Raw genomic sequence first — 14,830 nt, forward strand, 5'->3', positions numbered from 1 at the left:
GACTTCCAGCGGGGATGGGACGTGTGCCTTGTGGGATGTCGAGAGCGGACAGTTATTGCAGAGTTTCCATGGCCACGCGGCAGATGTGCTCTGTTTGGATCTGGCGCCCTCAGAGACCGGCAACACATTTGTCTCAGGGGTGAGGGATTATCGCTATGCCATGGGATAGTTGTGGCTCATCTAGTTACTGATATTTTTATTTATTCAATTATTTCGTACTATTGTTTTCGTAGGGCTGCGATAAGAAGGCCAACGTGTGGGACATGCGCTCAGGACAGTGCATCCAATCTTTTGAAACTCACGAATCTGATATCAATAGTGTGCGGTGAGTCACAGGATGATTATAACGATTATATTATATATTATATGAATAATTCTCTCTTGCTGGCTCTCCAAACAGTTACTATCCCAGCGGAGATGCATTCGCATCTGGCTCAGATGATGCCACAGTAAGTATTAGTAAAGTATCTTAGATGAAAAAGCAGCAAAGTAGTGAGGAATGACGAATCCTCGATATGAGTGTTAAACATGGCCGGCTTCTCAATTTCTCAATTTGGCATCGGCATCAAAGATTGATACTTTTGTTACAGTGCCGCCTGTATGACTTGAGAGCAGACAGAGAAGTAGCCATCTATTCCAAAGAGAGCATCATATTCGGTGTGTCCAGCGTTGATTTCTCTCTTAGTGGTAAGATTTGTTTTGTAATTATATTTTGCTTATACACAGCAAATACCTCGTGAAGATGAAACTATTTGTGTGCGTCTCCCCAATAGGCCGACTCCTTTTCGGCGGCTACAACGACTACACCATTAACGTCTGGGATGTTCTCAAAGGGACACGGGTGTCTATTCTGTTTGGACACGAGAACCGTGTCAGTACGTTGCGGGTGTCCCCAGATGGGACGGCTTTCTGCACGGGCTCCTGGGATCACACTCTTCGGGTAACACATGGATTCTCGTCGTGTATGTTTGTGTTGCCGTTTCTCCAAATATCTTTTTTAATGGGTGCCGTTCTTGGTTTCAGATCTGGGCTTGAGGACTCGGACGCAGATGAAATGAAGTCAGACTGAACAGAAGCCCCACGGACACAAAGACCTTTCTGTTTGCTAACGTACAATCACAGAAATGGACACTCGCTTTGTGGTTGTACATATCAAAAGCATTGTTTGTACTTTAGTCTCACAGCCAGGTTAGATTCACATATCACTACAATTAATCCAAATGACATGGTTCTATTCAAGTATGATTGGATAAAAAACGCACAGAAGGATCTAAGATGGCAGTAAAATATGTGAAATGTATTTGATGGAAAAAAACAAAACAAAACAAAAACACTAGTGAATAGAAATCTAGGATAGAAGTGACACAATAAAGTAATGTGTTGTATGTGCCACATAAAGGGCATTGTTTGTATATTATTAATTATTTTGCACAAAAATAAAGATTTGATTGGTAGATGTAATGCTGATGAATAGAGTACAGTATCATAGACGTGCAAGAAAGCTCATTTATGTCCATACACCTGTCCCCATTAAAAGCATCATTCATGAAAGCTAAACTGCCAATACCTTTGAAAAAAGCACATTAAAAAGAGAAGTTATGACTAATAATTTTTTCTTCATTACCATAATTTTATTTGCCATGTTTCCACAAATGTAAACTACCGAGGCTCAATGTGCATATCCAGTCACGTATGTGGTCTACACTAGAATGCTAATAAATGGAATGCAATCATTTCCATGCAGTTGTCCAATGGCTGTAATTTCATATTAACTGTAAGTTTATTGTAGTTTAGTGTACAGCTATATAATTGACTGTTTATCAGGTATTATCAACATAATAAATTGCGTTTGAATATCACTGATGTATGACTTGTTAACTGCTTACTGTCAATAAAGTTTTCAAGAAAAGAAAGCGGAAGTGACCTAACAGAATCACAACAATGGCTGCCCGCGGTCTTCGCATTTTGCTTATGCTTTTCTAAAACAATTAACTGAGACGATTCTCCGCCTATGTGTCACAAAGTGGCGGGGATGCATAGGGGACCTGGTCAGCGCGTCGTTTAGAAAGCAAGACAGCTCCTAGCGGGCCAAAATGAGCGACGTAGTGGAGAAAACCCTGACAGCTTTGCCAAGCTTGCTGTCTTTCGACTCTCAACCGGGGGCTGCCAAACTGTCCTCCACCTCCAAACTTGGAAGCCTCATCAGAGGAATCACAGAGCTAACGTCCAAGCATGTGAGTTAATTTTTTGCCAAAGCTACAAACTATAATACAGTTCGTCAAGTATAAGACTATAACATACTCTCGTGTAGTATCCAGTGGGACTTAATACTGTAGTTCACTCAGTGATGAATAAATTGACGAGAGTCTGAAAGTCTTGAGTCCTTGTCATTATTTTCGTTCTGTTCAGGAGGAAGAGAAACTGATTCAACAAGAATTGACTGCAATCAAAGCTCAAGCGTCATCCCCGAACACATCTATGGTTTGTTTGCTTTCCTTGCACATTAACAATTCGAGTGCAATGTTGAATTTTGGTGTCATGTCATCAGAGGCAGATGAAGGAGCTCATGGTGCGAGCCATCTACTGTGAAATGTTGGGCTATGAGGCTTCCTTCTGCTACATTCATGCCATCAAGTTGGCTCAACAGGGCACTGCATTGGAGAAGAGAGTTGGTATGTGTATTTAAAGGGGGAAAAAGTTATTTCTCAATCTTTAAAATATTTGGTCTGTCATTACCAGGATACCTTTCTGTAGCCTTGTTTCTGAATGAAAGTCATGAGCTTCTCCTCCTCCTTGTAAACACCGTCTTAAAGGTTAGTTGTGTTTTATTTTTATTTATTTTTTAAATAACGACTTGACTTCTTTAATATAGAAGTAGTCATGTCCGTGCTTTTTATGCATTTAGGATCTCCAGAGCACAAACCTCATCGAAGTATGCATGGCTCTAACTATCGTCAGCCAATTGTTCCCCAAAGATATGATACCTGCAATCCTCCCGCTAGTGGAAGAGAAACTCACTCACCCCAAGTAAGAAATATTTATTTTAAGGTTTGTCATTTATGCTTCCACTGACCCAACATGACCTTTTCACAGAGAAATCATTCGACGAAAAGCAGTCCTGGCACTGTACAAATTTTACCTAATCGCACCCAATCAAGTTCAACACATCCATAACAAGTTTCGCAGAGCTTTGTGTGACAAGGATCCCGGTGTTATGACGGCCTCACTGCACATCTACTTACAGATGATCAAGGTATTTTCTTTCTGTATTCAAGACACTAAAACTTTACTATGAGCTGTGTGACATGATAAATGGTAAATTGGCTGCGTTTTATCTTCAAACAAAATACACACAGTTTGATATATTGAACATCTGTTCTCCTTTTCCTTTGTTTTGTTTTCATTTAGGAACACCCGGAAGGTTACAAGGACTTGACAGGCAGTTTTGTCACCATATTAAAGCAAGTGGTGGGTGGAAAACTGCCAATGGATTACAACTATCATAGTGTTCCTGCTCCTTGGCTTCAAATTCAGCTACTCAGGATTCTGTCCTTACTTGGGAAAGGTGACTCAAGGTAATCAATCGATCTCAAAGGATTTGGTTAGCCAACGTTCTGCTTTGACTCCATTTCTTTTTTTTTTGTGTCCGTCACAGTACAAGTGAGATTATATACGAAGTTCTCGACGAGTCCTTACGAAGAGCTGAAATGAACCACAACATCACTTATGGTGACACATTTGAAATGATAAATAATGAGTTTATAAATGCTGCTTCATGTACTTTTTAATTTCACTTTTATCTCCTCGTGTATCTTTCTCTAGCTATATTATACGAATGTGTGAAATGTATTTACACAATTCATCCCAAAAGTGAACTCCTGGAAAAAGCTGCAAAATGTATCGGCAACTTTATTCTGTCGCCAAAGATTAACCTGAAATATATAGGTAAGAACAAAAGTTAACCTGGAGTGTTTTTTTTGTAAGTCTTTCTACCTAATGTTTTGATTCTACAGGCTTAAAAGCGCTCACCTACGTGGTTCAGCAGGATCCTAAACTGGCCTTGCAACATCAGATGACCATCATTGAATGCCTGGATCATCCTGACCTCATCATCAAGCGTGAGGTGAGACAAATGCTGGTTCAAGTGTGGATTTTCTACGTTATCCATTCTCCTAATGTCTCGCATCTTGTCGGCAAACAGACACTGGAGTTGCTCTTTAGGATCACAAATGGCAAGAATGTTACTGTCATTGTGGAGAAAATGCTGGGGTTTCTGCGCACCAGTCAAGACGATTACACGACCATTGACCTGGTAGGGAAGGTGGCGGAAGTGGCCGAAAAATATCCTTTCATGTTGTGGATGGAAGCAAAAAATTAGGACTGACGCTATCGAATATTTTTAGAATTGATTATTTTATCTATTTTTCTACCGATTGATGAAATAATCCGATACAAACTTATATTGCAAATCTCTTATTTTAAATTAAGCACAAAAGATGAATCAGTCTTCTTATATGAGGGACTACAGAAATCTGAGAAAAAATGTATCTGGAATTGATTTCCTATGAAACATTCCACATATTCACCTGACAACAAGTGGTTCATTGACACAATGACCTCGGTCTTCTCACTGGGTGGAGACTTGATGCAGCCTGACATCCCCAACAACTTCCTTAAACTGATCTCAGAGGGTAAGACCTTTTTTTTTTTCTTTGTATTTCATCTTATTAAATGTTTTTTTTCTTCAAATGGTCCAGGGTGTGAGGGCGGGGAGCAAGACCAGATGTTGAGGCTTTTGGCAGTGGATTCCTATGTGTCTCTGCTCCAGGAAGAGCCTGGGAAGTTGCCTCAGCGCTTTCTCCAGGTCATCAGCTGGGTGAGTGCCATGTATGAGTCACAGCTAAGTTTGAAATGCTAAATCGTAACATACTTGTGTTTATTTTTCAGGTCCTTGGCGAATATTCTCATTTGAGAGAAGATCTGGAACCCGCTACCGTTGTGAGACTACTGGCCAAGCTTTTAGAATTGAAACAGGCCAGCAGTGAAACGAAGAGCTGGGTCCTCTTGGCATTGACGAAGCTTCGTGAGAGCGAGGCAGCTATGTCCAAGCTTCGGGGAGTTTCCGAAACGTATAGCAGCTCCATGGACACGGTGCTGAGACAAAGGGCCCAGGAACTGCAGAACCTTCACTTGAATCCTGAGTTGTGGGCCCGGGTGCTACCTCGAGATGCCTTCATGGAGCCTCTGGAGGTAACATAGTTGTCGTGCGCCTTTCAATGATTAGTTATTAAGAACCAACATTTTCTGGGTTGCCAGGTCGATTCATCGTTATCGTTTTTGGATGAATATGTGTCCGAAGCGCTGGCTGCTGGCGCTGCTCCTTACAAGTCTCCGCATCAACGTCAGGAAGAGCTTGCTCAGGCAAAAGGTATCGTAAAACTTTAAAATATATGGACTGTGACAGCGTCCGAATCAGTTTGTTTTGGTTCCTTTCTCAGCTTTAAGCTTGGAGCCCTACGGCCTGTCTCTGCCTATCGGAATGCCCTTGTGCGGTTTAGACGACCGGCAGTCTCCCACCTTGCCCTCAGTGAGCTCCGGTCTGTCGGGTGACAGTACCGACCCCTCACACAAAGCAGGGTATGTAAACGCAGGTTCTCTTTGTTCAAAATGTTTTTTTTAACTCACTCTAATGATTTGAAATTCTGATTTTAATTCATTCTTATATATCTCAAATATACTGTATCAGTACCACAACTCTAAAGTTGGATAAAGTGAAACGGGTGTGGGGAAGAGAGGGCTACCTGGCCCAGAGGGAGTCTGTAGAAGAACCTGCCAAGGTCGAAATGCCCAGTCCGGTCCATCCAGCCGGCCAGATCGATGAAATTGGCATCTTGCAGAACCCAGCGCCAGCCGTGGATCTAGAAAAACAGCAGCTGGCATCTTCGCTGTTTGTCGGCCTGGGCTCCCAATCGTCTTTGTCCTCGGTGAGATGAGAAACACGGAACCTTAATCCCTTTCATTGTTCAGCCCTTCTTTTCAATCATGACTGTATCTCCAAACAGATGGGAAAGTCTGACCTAAAACCCCAGAGGTTGAAGAGAAAGTCTAAAGATCAGGTCTCGTCCTCAGAGATCAGCAAGCAGACATCCGATTCCATCATTTCTACTCCCAGCAGCGTCGATAACCTGCTGTGTAACATCCTGCTGGACTCCAACACGGAGCCTGAGCTGTTCTTAACATCATCTAAAGAAATGACTGAAAGTTGTCAAGGCCCCGCCGCTACCAACGGTACCTTCGACGAAGAGGTGACCGAGTGCGACGTGCAGGGACCTGACCCCAGTCTCAGCGAGGACAACGGTCTAAACGCTACTGGATCTGTTGAGACGGATGAACCAGCAGGAATGAAAGACTTGTGTCTCACTTCATATCTCCCTGCTGACTGCATTGGAGTGACGCATTCCAAAGTCACTCCTCTGTGTTCTAGCCACGGCGTGGATCTCTCCGCCTGCCATGTGCTCAAAGACGACGCTTTGGTATTGCTTGTTTTGATTTGCAACTCCTCCAACTCTGATGTGCAACACTTACTTGTGCAGTTGGCTTCAGATGATGTTGAGGTAAATAATTAGCTCTCCTTGATACGTTCCAACATTGATGATTGAACTGTTATATTCAAGACGGCTACTATTGTTCTTGAAGCGTGAACATTCTCTGTGAAGAAGCAATTTCAATCCTTACACTAGACAGAAATAACTATAGCTCAAGTCCACTAGCTTAATGCTAACACATATTTGGAAAAGCAATAGGTGTGCCAACAAATAGCATTTATGTGGTAATGTTATTAAGGAAGAGATATTTGAACACAAAACGGTGCAGCAATATACGTCGGCAGACAAAATAACAATCCTCACAGACATATATTCTTTATCTTCAGCAAAAAATTGACTACTGAGTCACTTATAGTAGTTGAGTGAAAATAATATTTGTGCATTATTCTGCTCCCGACGTACACTAGGAGGAGCTCTTGTAAGACTGGAACAGCTTTCAAGAAATATTTTGTTTACCTCTCCTAATCTGATGTCTTTTTTTATTTTTTATTGCATTGCGTCCTCAAAGGTGTCTAGTATCTCCGAAAGTCCAGTTGAAGAGTTGAGGTGCCATCAGGTGGAAGTGTGTCAGCACTCCGTTACTGCCAAGAGGCCTTCTGTTCATCTTCAAGTATCCGGCCAGGTTTCTTTCCACCTGTCTGACGGGACTCCTGAGACAACCCATTTCTCATACAATCTGCCGCTTTCCTCCTTCATCAGGTGAAATGTTTGCTACCATGCGCAATCATTGGATTATTTGCTGCTGATTTTAGTCTGACTCATTCGTTTTGTGCTCAGGCCTTTGGCACTGTCCACCGAGGAGTACGGCACAATGTGGCTTGCCTTCTCGCATGATACAAAGCAGAACCTGGCGCTCGTTCCCGACGTCCAGGATCCTCTGAGAGCGACACTTGATGTGCTGGAGAGGAAACTTCGTCTTCATGTGGTGGCCATCATAGGTAAAAAACATCAGTTTAGCACAGTTTGTAACTTACAATATATATGAAAATATTTCTCTCTCTAATCTTTCACTTGATTTGATGGGTGGGCAGGCACCCAAACCAGCTTTTTGTGTACTAACAATATTCTTAAATCGATGAGTCAGTTTTGCTTCCAGTAACCCCCCACCTTCTTTTTTGTGCTCCCTGCAGGAATAGAAGGAATTGCAGCTTGCCAAGTCCTCCGTGACCAACCATGTTTGATGCACTGTCGGGTGCATAGCGGCACACTAGCCGTGTGGTTGCGTTCTCCAATCCCAGACCTGCCCGACTGCCTGCTCTATCACTGTCAGAGAGCTTTACAGGAACTTTGAGCTACTGAGCTGCATCAGCTCTGCACCAGAGGAAAGCAGCATAGAACAAAAAGGGAGTATTTCATGGCTGATATCGCCATCACATCCACCTTAAAGTCACTGGACAAAACATTCGGTACTCTTTCTTAATATACAGAAATGAGAATCTTTTAATTCCAATATTTATGGAGGTATGGAGCGTCGTACGTACATCTTCAATTTGAATCTTTACAGATAAAATTTTTCGAAGAAGATCTGGATTAAAAAGAATTGAACAATCAGAATAACAAAAAAAGGATGAGTCCATCAATGCTGAATACTTGAAAAGGAAAGAAATCACTTGCTTGTATTGTTAGCGTTTATTAAAAATGCTGGAGTATTGTTTGCTAGCAGTGCGTCTTAAAATGTGCTGCAGTTTTTGAAGGAAAATCCAACACTCAATTTGTTCAGTGGAGCACATCACTACTGAAGTTGTGACAAACTGATTCAAATGTTATGTCTTAAATCTAGTGATGATGACTTTGTATTATGAGTTTATTTTCCATTTGTCATGTCTTCTTTTAATCTATGCACTCACCTTTTGTGGCTTTTATTTGGGTGAGACGTTGATGATAGCAATTCTTATATTTTTGTATTCAAGCAGTGTTGAAGAAACTTATTTATTGCTTTTATATGCTCGCTGAATTTGTTTTTTAGATTAGTTTAATTCATAATGAAAAGAAACTTTAGTGTTTTGTTCATTTGCATCGTGCCAGATCCAGTCAGCCTTTTTAATTTAGTACAAACAGAGGGAAAATATTATTTGATTCTGTTGTTGCTTTTGAAGTGTCCAAAGCAAAACATAAACCCAAAGCCTTATGTCTTAAAGCCAAGTTTGATTTGTGCCTGTGGTGCAGAAGGAAGTGGTAGTTCAGATTGATGCAAATAGACTAACTTTCAATAAATTCATCATGTCCAACATGATACTAATGTCATCATTTGACTGTATGCCATATCCTGACATTTTTGCCGTAGAGACCAAAACTAATGTAAAAATGCTGCGGAGCAATCAATGTATTCAAGTTAGGTGCACTTAGCAAGGGGCGACGCAAGATGGCCGCCAGTGGCTTCATTTTTCTCACTACGACAAGTAAGCTGCATTGTTAGTCTAGTCATATAGTCTGAAATGACACAAAATCAGTCATGGCTGACAATCACCTCTTCACCTTTTGTCTCTAAAGATGAACATGTGCTGCTAAGTGAGGTCTGCCATCTAGTGGTGAATGCTGTTATTACAACTTAAAACAACAGGTATAGTAGGTGATGCGGTTTACTATTGTTCCCTTTTACAGACCGTACCATTTGTTTGTAAAAGCCTATGATTGCAAATTTTGCCAATATGCCCTTCAAATCACTTTTTTTCAGACAATGCAAGTAAGTAATCTGAACCGACGGTGTCGGTGTGGAAAGCATAAGCACGTTGCGTTGTTCTCGGGATGAAGCGCATGGTCAGGCTGTGCTCATCTTCCACCGGCTGCTGCGACAGGTCGTTGGTCTGCCTGATGCTGTTGACGGTGCAACCTTGGCGCGGACACACGCTGAAACGAGACAGGAGAGTCACCAGGACGGCCTTCATCATCACCATGGCGATGTGCTTGCCCACGCAGGAGCGAGGCCCGCATCCGAACGGCTGGAAGAAACGTTTGGGAACCTGCAAAGAGAGACATCATGATAAGGTTGAACCTTGAGGGTTTTTTTTAAGAGTGTGGCCGGACGTACCGTTTTATCAAAATTGTGGAGATTGAACTCTTTGGGTTTTGGAAAAAATTCCGTCTTATGCATGAGACCAGTGTTGAGAATGATGTTTGTTCCTTTTTTAACACTGATGCCTTCAATTATGTCATCTTCCAGAGCTTTGCGCATGGTGAAGTCAACCACCGGGTGATACCTCAGTGACTCATTGATGAAAATCTCCAGCACCTTTAGATGCTCGTAATCCACATTTTCTGCTCCACTTTCACCTGCAACAGCAATGATAAAATGTGAGGCCACACAGTAACTGTAAGTCCCTACTGAAGACTGATCAAATTTTTCAACGTACTGATGACGGCGTCCATCTCCTCTACCAGGCTGTGCTCGGTGTCTGGGTTCTGTTTGAGCAGCATCAGCATGAAGAAGAGGCTTATAGAAAGAGTGTCAGGAGCAGCAATCACCATCTCCAGCACGCACTGCCTCACGTCGTCGCCAGACAGCTCACCGTGGTTCTGTTCAGTCACATCAGATTGGGTTAGTGTGTTGTTGTTGTTTTTTTAACAGGATAAAAAAAACACCAGTACTCCACTACTGTAATGTCTGCTATCCTTCCAATTATTTATGTAAGATGTTTGGGATTTTGGTGAGCTACAACCTATCCCAGCTGACCTTGGGCAAAAGGAATGAATGGAAATTGAAAGAGTGCAGGCCTAATGACAGCATTGCCACTGACAAATGAACAAGTCACCTGAGCAAAAATAAGCTCAGTTGCAAAGTCAAGCTCGTCATCCAGCTTCTCGGATTCTCGAATGGTCTTTCTTTTGAAATCAAGAAGCATCTCCATTGCGTCTTGAAGCTCCTGGCTGGTGATAGAAAAAAGCAACACAATAATCAAGTGCCTAAGAATAGTCTGCTCTTATGTACCACATATGGCTAATCAATGGGTTGGAACATTTGTTTGTTTGTATTGTGTGATTGCATCATACGCTGCTTTTTTATGTTTATTGCACAGCCATCCAATTTTGAAGAATATATTCGGCTTGATTAGAACCGCTTGCCAAGTCTTGAAATAGTTATGGATTTTCAGCAGCAAGTCCGTCTCTGAAATACAGGGAAGAACATTTGGATTGGAGCTTTGACAATCAGCTCTATAAAAAAAAAAATCTCATCTGACCATTGAGTGGCACCCTGAGGAACAGTTTGTTAGCGATGTCCACCACGATGGCTCTAAGCAGATTGAGAGCATCCACGTGTCCCGACCGGTCTGTCATGTCCTGGAGGTGATCCAAATGTTCTGCTGTGGAATTCATACATATTGATGCTGTCCTCGTAAGTCCTGGTCCTGACAGGGCTGTCAATTCATAACATGTAAAAGCTTAGACATGTTAAATGGGATATGTCCATGTGCTTAGATTTTATTTTATGTGCTGACACAGAATGAAAAATAATTTTGAATTTAAACAATTAGACAACTTTACAGTAGTTTTGAAAGTCTTCTCTTCCCCCCCCCCCTCATGACTACATTATACTGCCTCCCAGTGGCCAAGTCGTGCATACCAGAAGGCAATGTAGTCAATTAATCATGATTCACAAACTATTTAATTCTTTCCATTCTTTTCAGTTATCTATATTATTTTTCCATTTCAACACAGTCACCAGATTTTTGGCTGAATTTAAAACATGCTTTGCCTCAGTAATTGAGCGTCACCTCACAAAAGAAAATAACGCAATCTATCTAACACACAAACGGACAAAGAATTCCTTACCTTTCAAAAAATAACTCCTGACTTTTTTCCAGAGTTCCACATCGCTGTTAAAAATGATTCCCCTCCTTTCCATCCCAATACACGCCAAGCCGTTTCTACTCCCAAATCGGGCCACGTAGTGATCGCTCCTCAGGACATGATAAACCGCAGAGGACCTGGAAGAGAACTTTGAGTGATTGCACAATCGTGTACTTTTTTTTTGGACATCATTGGGACTTGCCTGCTGATAATGAGGGTCTCCTCACTGTCAATCCACACCCGTACAATGCTGCCGTATTTGTTGTTATAGTAGTTGCTCGCCGTTCCAATGCCCGTCCAGATAAACCGAGCATAGGAAAGAACCGGACCGAGTCCTGCCATAAAAGACGGACCTGACGGAAGAAAAGGGAAATAATGTCTCAATTTTATTTTGGGTGTAATTCCACTGTCAACCACTAGACACTTTAGTTTGACGTGGTGTAAATTTGTAAGAAGAATGTAAAGTATTTCAGCTCAGATTAGTTTGACTGAAAATTAATTAATTAAAGTCCCAATGATCGTCACACACACACCTGGGTGTGGTGAAATTTGTCCTCTGCATTTAACCCATCCCCGTGTGATTTTAATCCATCCCCTGGGGGAGAGGGGAGCAGTGAGCAGCAGCGGTGCCGCGCTCGGGAATCAGTTGGTGATCAAACCCCCCAATTCCAACCCTTAATGCTGAGTGCCAAGCAGGGAGGCAATGGGTCCCATTTTTATAGTCTTTGGTATGACCCGGCCGGGGTTTGAACCCACAACCTTCCAGTCTCAGGGCGGACACTCTACCACTAGGCCACTGAGCTGGTTGGAAGGTTGTCAAATGTGAAAATCCTTTTTGATTCTGCTTTTTATGTTGGGAGTAAGTGACAACTCTTTTATAATCTGCATCTTTGAGCATGATTGTTGATGTGTTAACTTCAAAGTAAACTTTTTTTAATTGTGAAAAAATGGTAAGGGATTACTGCAACATAGTACAATATTTTTTGTGTTATCTGTTTCTCTCAATATAACGTCTACATTTGTTTTTATTATTTCGAAAGTGTGTTTTATGATTTTTTTTTTAATTAATGTCCCGCTATGAATGTTACACAAACATGCCTTATGTCAAAGTGCACATACATTACCTGGTATGTTTGACCAGTGTGTCCATTCCCAGGCGGTGAGAACCAGTAACAACAGAAAAAGCAGTAAAGCAACAGTGTCCGACAATGGGTAAGGCACCGTGTGGCCGATGGTGAGCACCTCCAGCAGTGACATGATTGTGCCTAATGTTTTGAACACAAAGGATCAAACAGCTATGATTCATATTTTAACACAAACACTGTCATCTAATGTCACAATGATGCCCTTATCTGTTTTTTTTTTGGTTCTGTATAAAATCACATATCAGAAAAAAAATCCCATTTTAATAGTTACAATTTAAAATTCTAACTTTGTTACAAGATAATTCTTAAAAACAAAAACAAATTCTTAGTTATACATTTTGTTAAATTGGTTCAAATCAACCCTATTTTGTATTTTTTCTCTTTTAATGTAATCAAATTTATAAAACAATTCTTATGGAAGTCGCCTTTCTCACCTTTGTGCTCCACTGATGTTGCTGTCAGGTTGGAGTGCTGTCTGAGAGGATGGAGTGCTTCCTTCGTTAGTTTTATAAGACGAGCTCCTTACTCTAGCAACACAAATCACTGAGGTTTAAGAGTTTCTAAATCCTTTATTTTATTTTTTTAAAGGCCTTGAAGTTCGTCTTGGTTGCCTAGAAACACGAGCACTTTGGCTTCCCAAGTACTACTGCCCCCTCAGAGCACATCTGAACCACAAACAATCTCACAAAGAACCCGCCCCGCCACTGAAATGCTTTTATTAATAAGGATGAAAAAGCGAAGTGCTTGAACTCGTCTTCATGTGTCCTTGCTGCACATTGAGTGTTGTTTGAAAGGAAGAAAGAAAGCCTGCTTCCCAAATCGTTAGCGTGAGGAGGCTTTTCAGGGGAACTTAATTAGCTGGGTCAGACTGACCTGTGTCAAAGGGAGCGAGGATTTAACTGTTCCAGAAAGAGAATAAAGGCAAATAATGAGTAATAATTCAGTCCATGCTGCTGACGCTGTGTAGGGAGGACAGAAAATAATAGCTGAATATGTTAAGCAGATGAATGAAGGAGAGAATTATTGTGGATTTTGGAGACATCATTCATGCTCGGTGGCCATGAACACTTGCTCTTGATCAATATATTGTAATGCTTCCCAAGGTTGCCAAGTTGGCCCAAAGTCTTCCTCTGCTTGTTGAGGTAGACTGAATGAATAGTTGGAATCAGGGCCGGTTCTAGGAATGCACATAAGAGGGGGCAGTCAGAAATGTGAAGGGGTCATGTTCTTTTTTTTTTCTTTTTTTTTTACACATTTTTAACACTGTTAGTGTTTTCTTCACGGCAGTTGTTAGCTGTGTGTCCAGATCTCAGCCTGGAGAAGTGGATAGCACTCTGTCAGGCCTCTACAGTAAGACCTGTCCAGCTTGGGTGTCCCACCTGAAGATTAAAGCTTCTGCTGGTATTGCTCTTAGGGTCACTGAGGCACGCAAACCCTCTGACCACAATAAAGTGGCAATCTCTCAGGGGAGGGAACATATAATATGAATGTTATATTAACTATTATTTGAGTTGTCGTTAATCATTAGTTATGTATATCACGGGTCATTACGACGAGTTTGGTGGAGTTTTTACTGCATCTTCCGACTCCTACCGCGCTGACTGTAACTTGACACTCTCTGGCTGCGTCTTGCCTCATTTGCATACTCACAGTGATTGGATGTTTACGGAGGGGCACGGAGTCCTGACAGCAGGCTGTGTGAGGACACACACTGCACCGACATGAGAGAAGAGAGGGGGCTGATTAACGTGTCTTTCTATCAGCGGATTTTTCACTTCTAAAAGTTTGATTCGAGGGGGCAGGACATCTGTTTGAGGGGGCGTTGCCCCCTCTTGCCCCTGCGTAGAGCCGGCACTGGTTGGAATGCTCTGGGATAGTCTTTTATACAAATCTTGTTAAATACTGAAGAGCAAGCAAATGAAATTTATTAAAGGTATAGTTTGATATATTCCACGTTGCACCAAATGGAAGTTAATAGGCTACAGTAAGGTTTGTGTCTGTTTTGCTCATTGGATATTGTGTTTGGAAGCAGATGCTGAAAATGGAAAAACAATTGCTGATTTGGGCAGCACAGTGGAGTACTGGTTAGCACGTCCGCCTCACAGGTTAGGGTCCGATTCCGGCCCTCCCTGTTTGGAGTTTGCATGTTCTCCCCGTGCCTGCGTTGGTTTTCTCCGGGCACTCCGATTTCCTCCTACATCCTGTCGCTTGTGAGCTGCTCCATTAAACCATATATGTACCTTCCATGCAGCGCATGCAAGGGTTACATAGAGTAGTGGTTAGTGCTCTGGACTC

At 41.9% G+C, this 14,830-nt stretch overlaps 3 protein-coding genes across 4 annotated transcripts in view; 2 read left to right on the plus strand and 1 right to left on the minus strand.

Moving 5' to 3' along the window:
* Nucleotides 1-1,739, plus strand: part of gnb5a (guanine nucleotide binding protein (G protein), beta 5a) — a 6,229-nt gene extending 4,490 nt beyond the window's left edge. Inside the window, exons 6-11 of the mRNA XM_037253695.1 lie at nucleotides 1-139; nucleotides 234-325; nucleotides 401-449; nucleotides 591-687; nucleotides 774-940; nucleotides 1,024-1,739. The exon at nucleotides 1-139 is cut by the window's left edge and continues 5 nt beyond it. Coding sequence (XP_037109590.1) covers nucleotides 1-139; nucleotides 234-325; nucleotides 401-449; nucleotides 591-687; nucleotides 774-940; nucleotides 1,024-1,035 — 556 coding nt within the window. The 3' untranslated portion in view covers nucleotides 1,036-1,739. The remainder of the gene's footprint in view (nucleotides 140-233; nucleotides 326-400; nucleotides 450-590; nucleotides 688-773; nucleotides 941-1,023) is intronic.
* A 192-nt stretch (nucleotides 1,740-1,931) lies between these two features.
* Nucleotides 1,932-8,838, plus strand: ap4e1 (adaptor related protein complex 4 subunit epsilon 1). The gene is made up of 21 exons (XM_037253494.1): nucleotides 1,932-2,234; nucleotides 2,410-2,481; nucleotides 2,549-2,672; nucleotides 2,740-2,813; nucleotides 2,906-3,027; nucleotides 3,094-3,253; nucleotides 3,409-3,575; nucleotides 3,656-3,729; nucleotides 3,823-3,945; nucleotides 4,014-4,123; nucleotides 4,202-4,341; nucleotides 4,579-4,691; nucleotides 4,758-4,876; nucleotides 4,948-5,250; nucleotides 5,317-5,428; nucleotides 5,499-5,637; nucleotides 5,747-5,984; nucleotides 6,063-6,614; nucleotides 7,114-7,304; nucleotides 7,383-7,543; nucleotides 7,736-8,838. The coding sequence occupies exons 1-21, from the start codon at nucleotides 2,094-2,096 to the stop codon at nucleotides 7,894-7,896; spliced, it is 3,396 nt and encodes a 1,131-aa protein (XP_037109389.1). The 5' UTR covers nucleotides 1,932-2,093; the 3' UTR covers nucleotides 7,897-8,838.
* LOC119124027 (aromatase) lies at nucleotides 8,551-13,172 on the minus strand. 2 transcript variants are annotated; one of them, XM_037253615.1, is made up of 10 exons: nucleotides 12,970-13,172; nucleotides 12,515-12,655; nucleotides 11,593-11,743; nucleotides 11,373-11,527; nucleotides 10,781-10,957; nucleotides 10,665-10,707; nucleotides 10,355-10,469; nucleotides 9,956-10,118; nucleotides 9,634-9,875; nucleotides 8,551-9,565 (listed from the first exon to the last, which is right to left on the minus strand). In XM_037253615.1, exons 2-10 carry the CDS (start codon nucleotides 12,645-12,647, stop codon nucleotides 9,266-9,268), a joined length of 1,479 nt encoding a protein of 492 aa, XP_037109510.1. In that variant the 5' UTR covers nucleotides 12,648-12,655; nucleotides 12,970-13,172; the 3' UTR covers nucleotides 8,551-9,265. The 2 variants fall into 2 exon arrangements, with proteins under 2 accessions (XP_037109510.1, XP_037109509.1); XM_037253614.1 differs by having other exon boundaries at nucleotides 10,593-10,707; nucleotides 12,970-13,171.
* Nucleotides 13,173-14,830: the final 1,658 nt, after the last annotated feature.

The sequence above is a fragment of the Syngnathus acus genome, chromosome 6 (assembly GCF_901709675.1).
Source record: "Syngnathus acus chromosome 6, fSynAcu1.2, whole genome shotgun sequence".
NCBI classification, from domain to species: Eukaryota; Metazoa; Chordata; class Actinopteri; order Syngnathiformes; family Syngnathidae; genus Syngnathus; species Syngnathus acus.

What these genes read in the sequence shown, in the direction of transcription:
- ap4e1 (XM_037253494.1), top strand. Translation starts at nt 2,094, where the DNA reads ATGAGCGACGTAGTGGAGAAAACCCTGACAGCTTTGCCAAGCTTGCTG. An exon ending in GAACCACAACATCACTTATG is followed by an intron (nt 3,730 to 3,822) that starts GTGACACATTTG and finishes ATCTTTCTCTAG; the next exon opens with CTATATTATACGAATGTGTG. An exon ending in TGGCTTCAGATGATGTTGAG is followed by an intron (nt 6,615 to 7,113) that starts GTAAATAATTAG and finishes GCGTCCTCAAAG; the next exon opens with GTGTCTAGTATCTCCGAAAG.
- LOC119124027 (XM_037253614.1), bottom strand. Translation starts at nt 12,647, where the DNA reads ATGTCACTGCTGGAGGTGCTCACCATCGGCCACACGGTGCCTTACCCA. An exon ending in GAGACCCTCATTATCAGCAG is followed by an intron (nt 11,528 to 11,592) that starts GCAAGTCCCAAT and finishes GTTCTCTTCCAG; the next exon opens with GTCCTCTGCGGTTTATCATG. An exon ending in TCCACAATTTTGATAAAACG is followed by an intron (nt 9,566 to 9,633) that starts GTACGTCCGGCC and finishes CTCTCTTTGCAG; the next exon opens with GTTCCCAAACGTTTCTTCCA.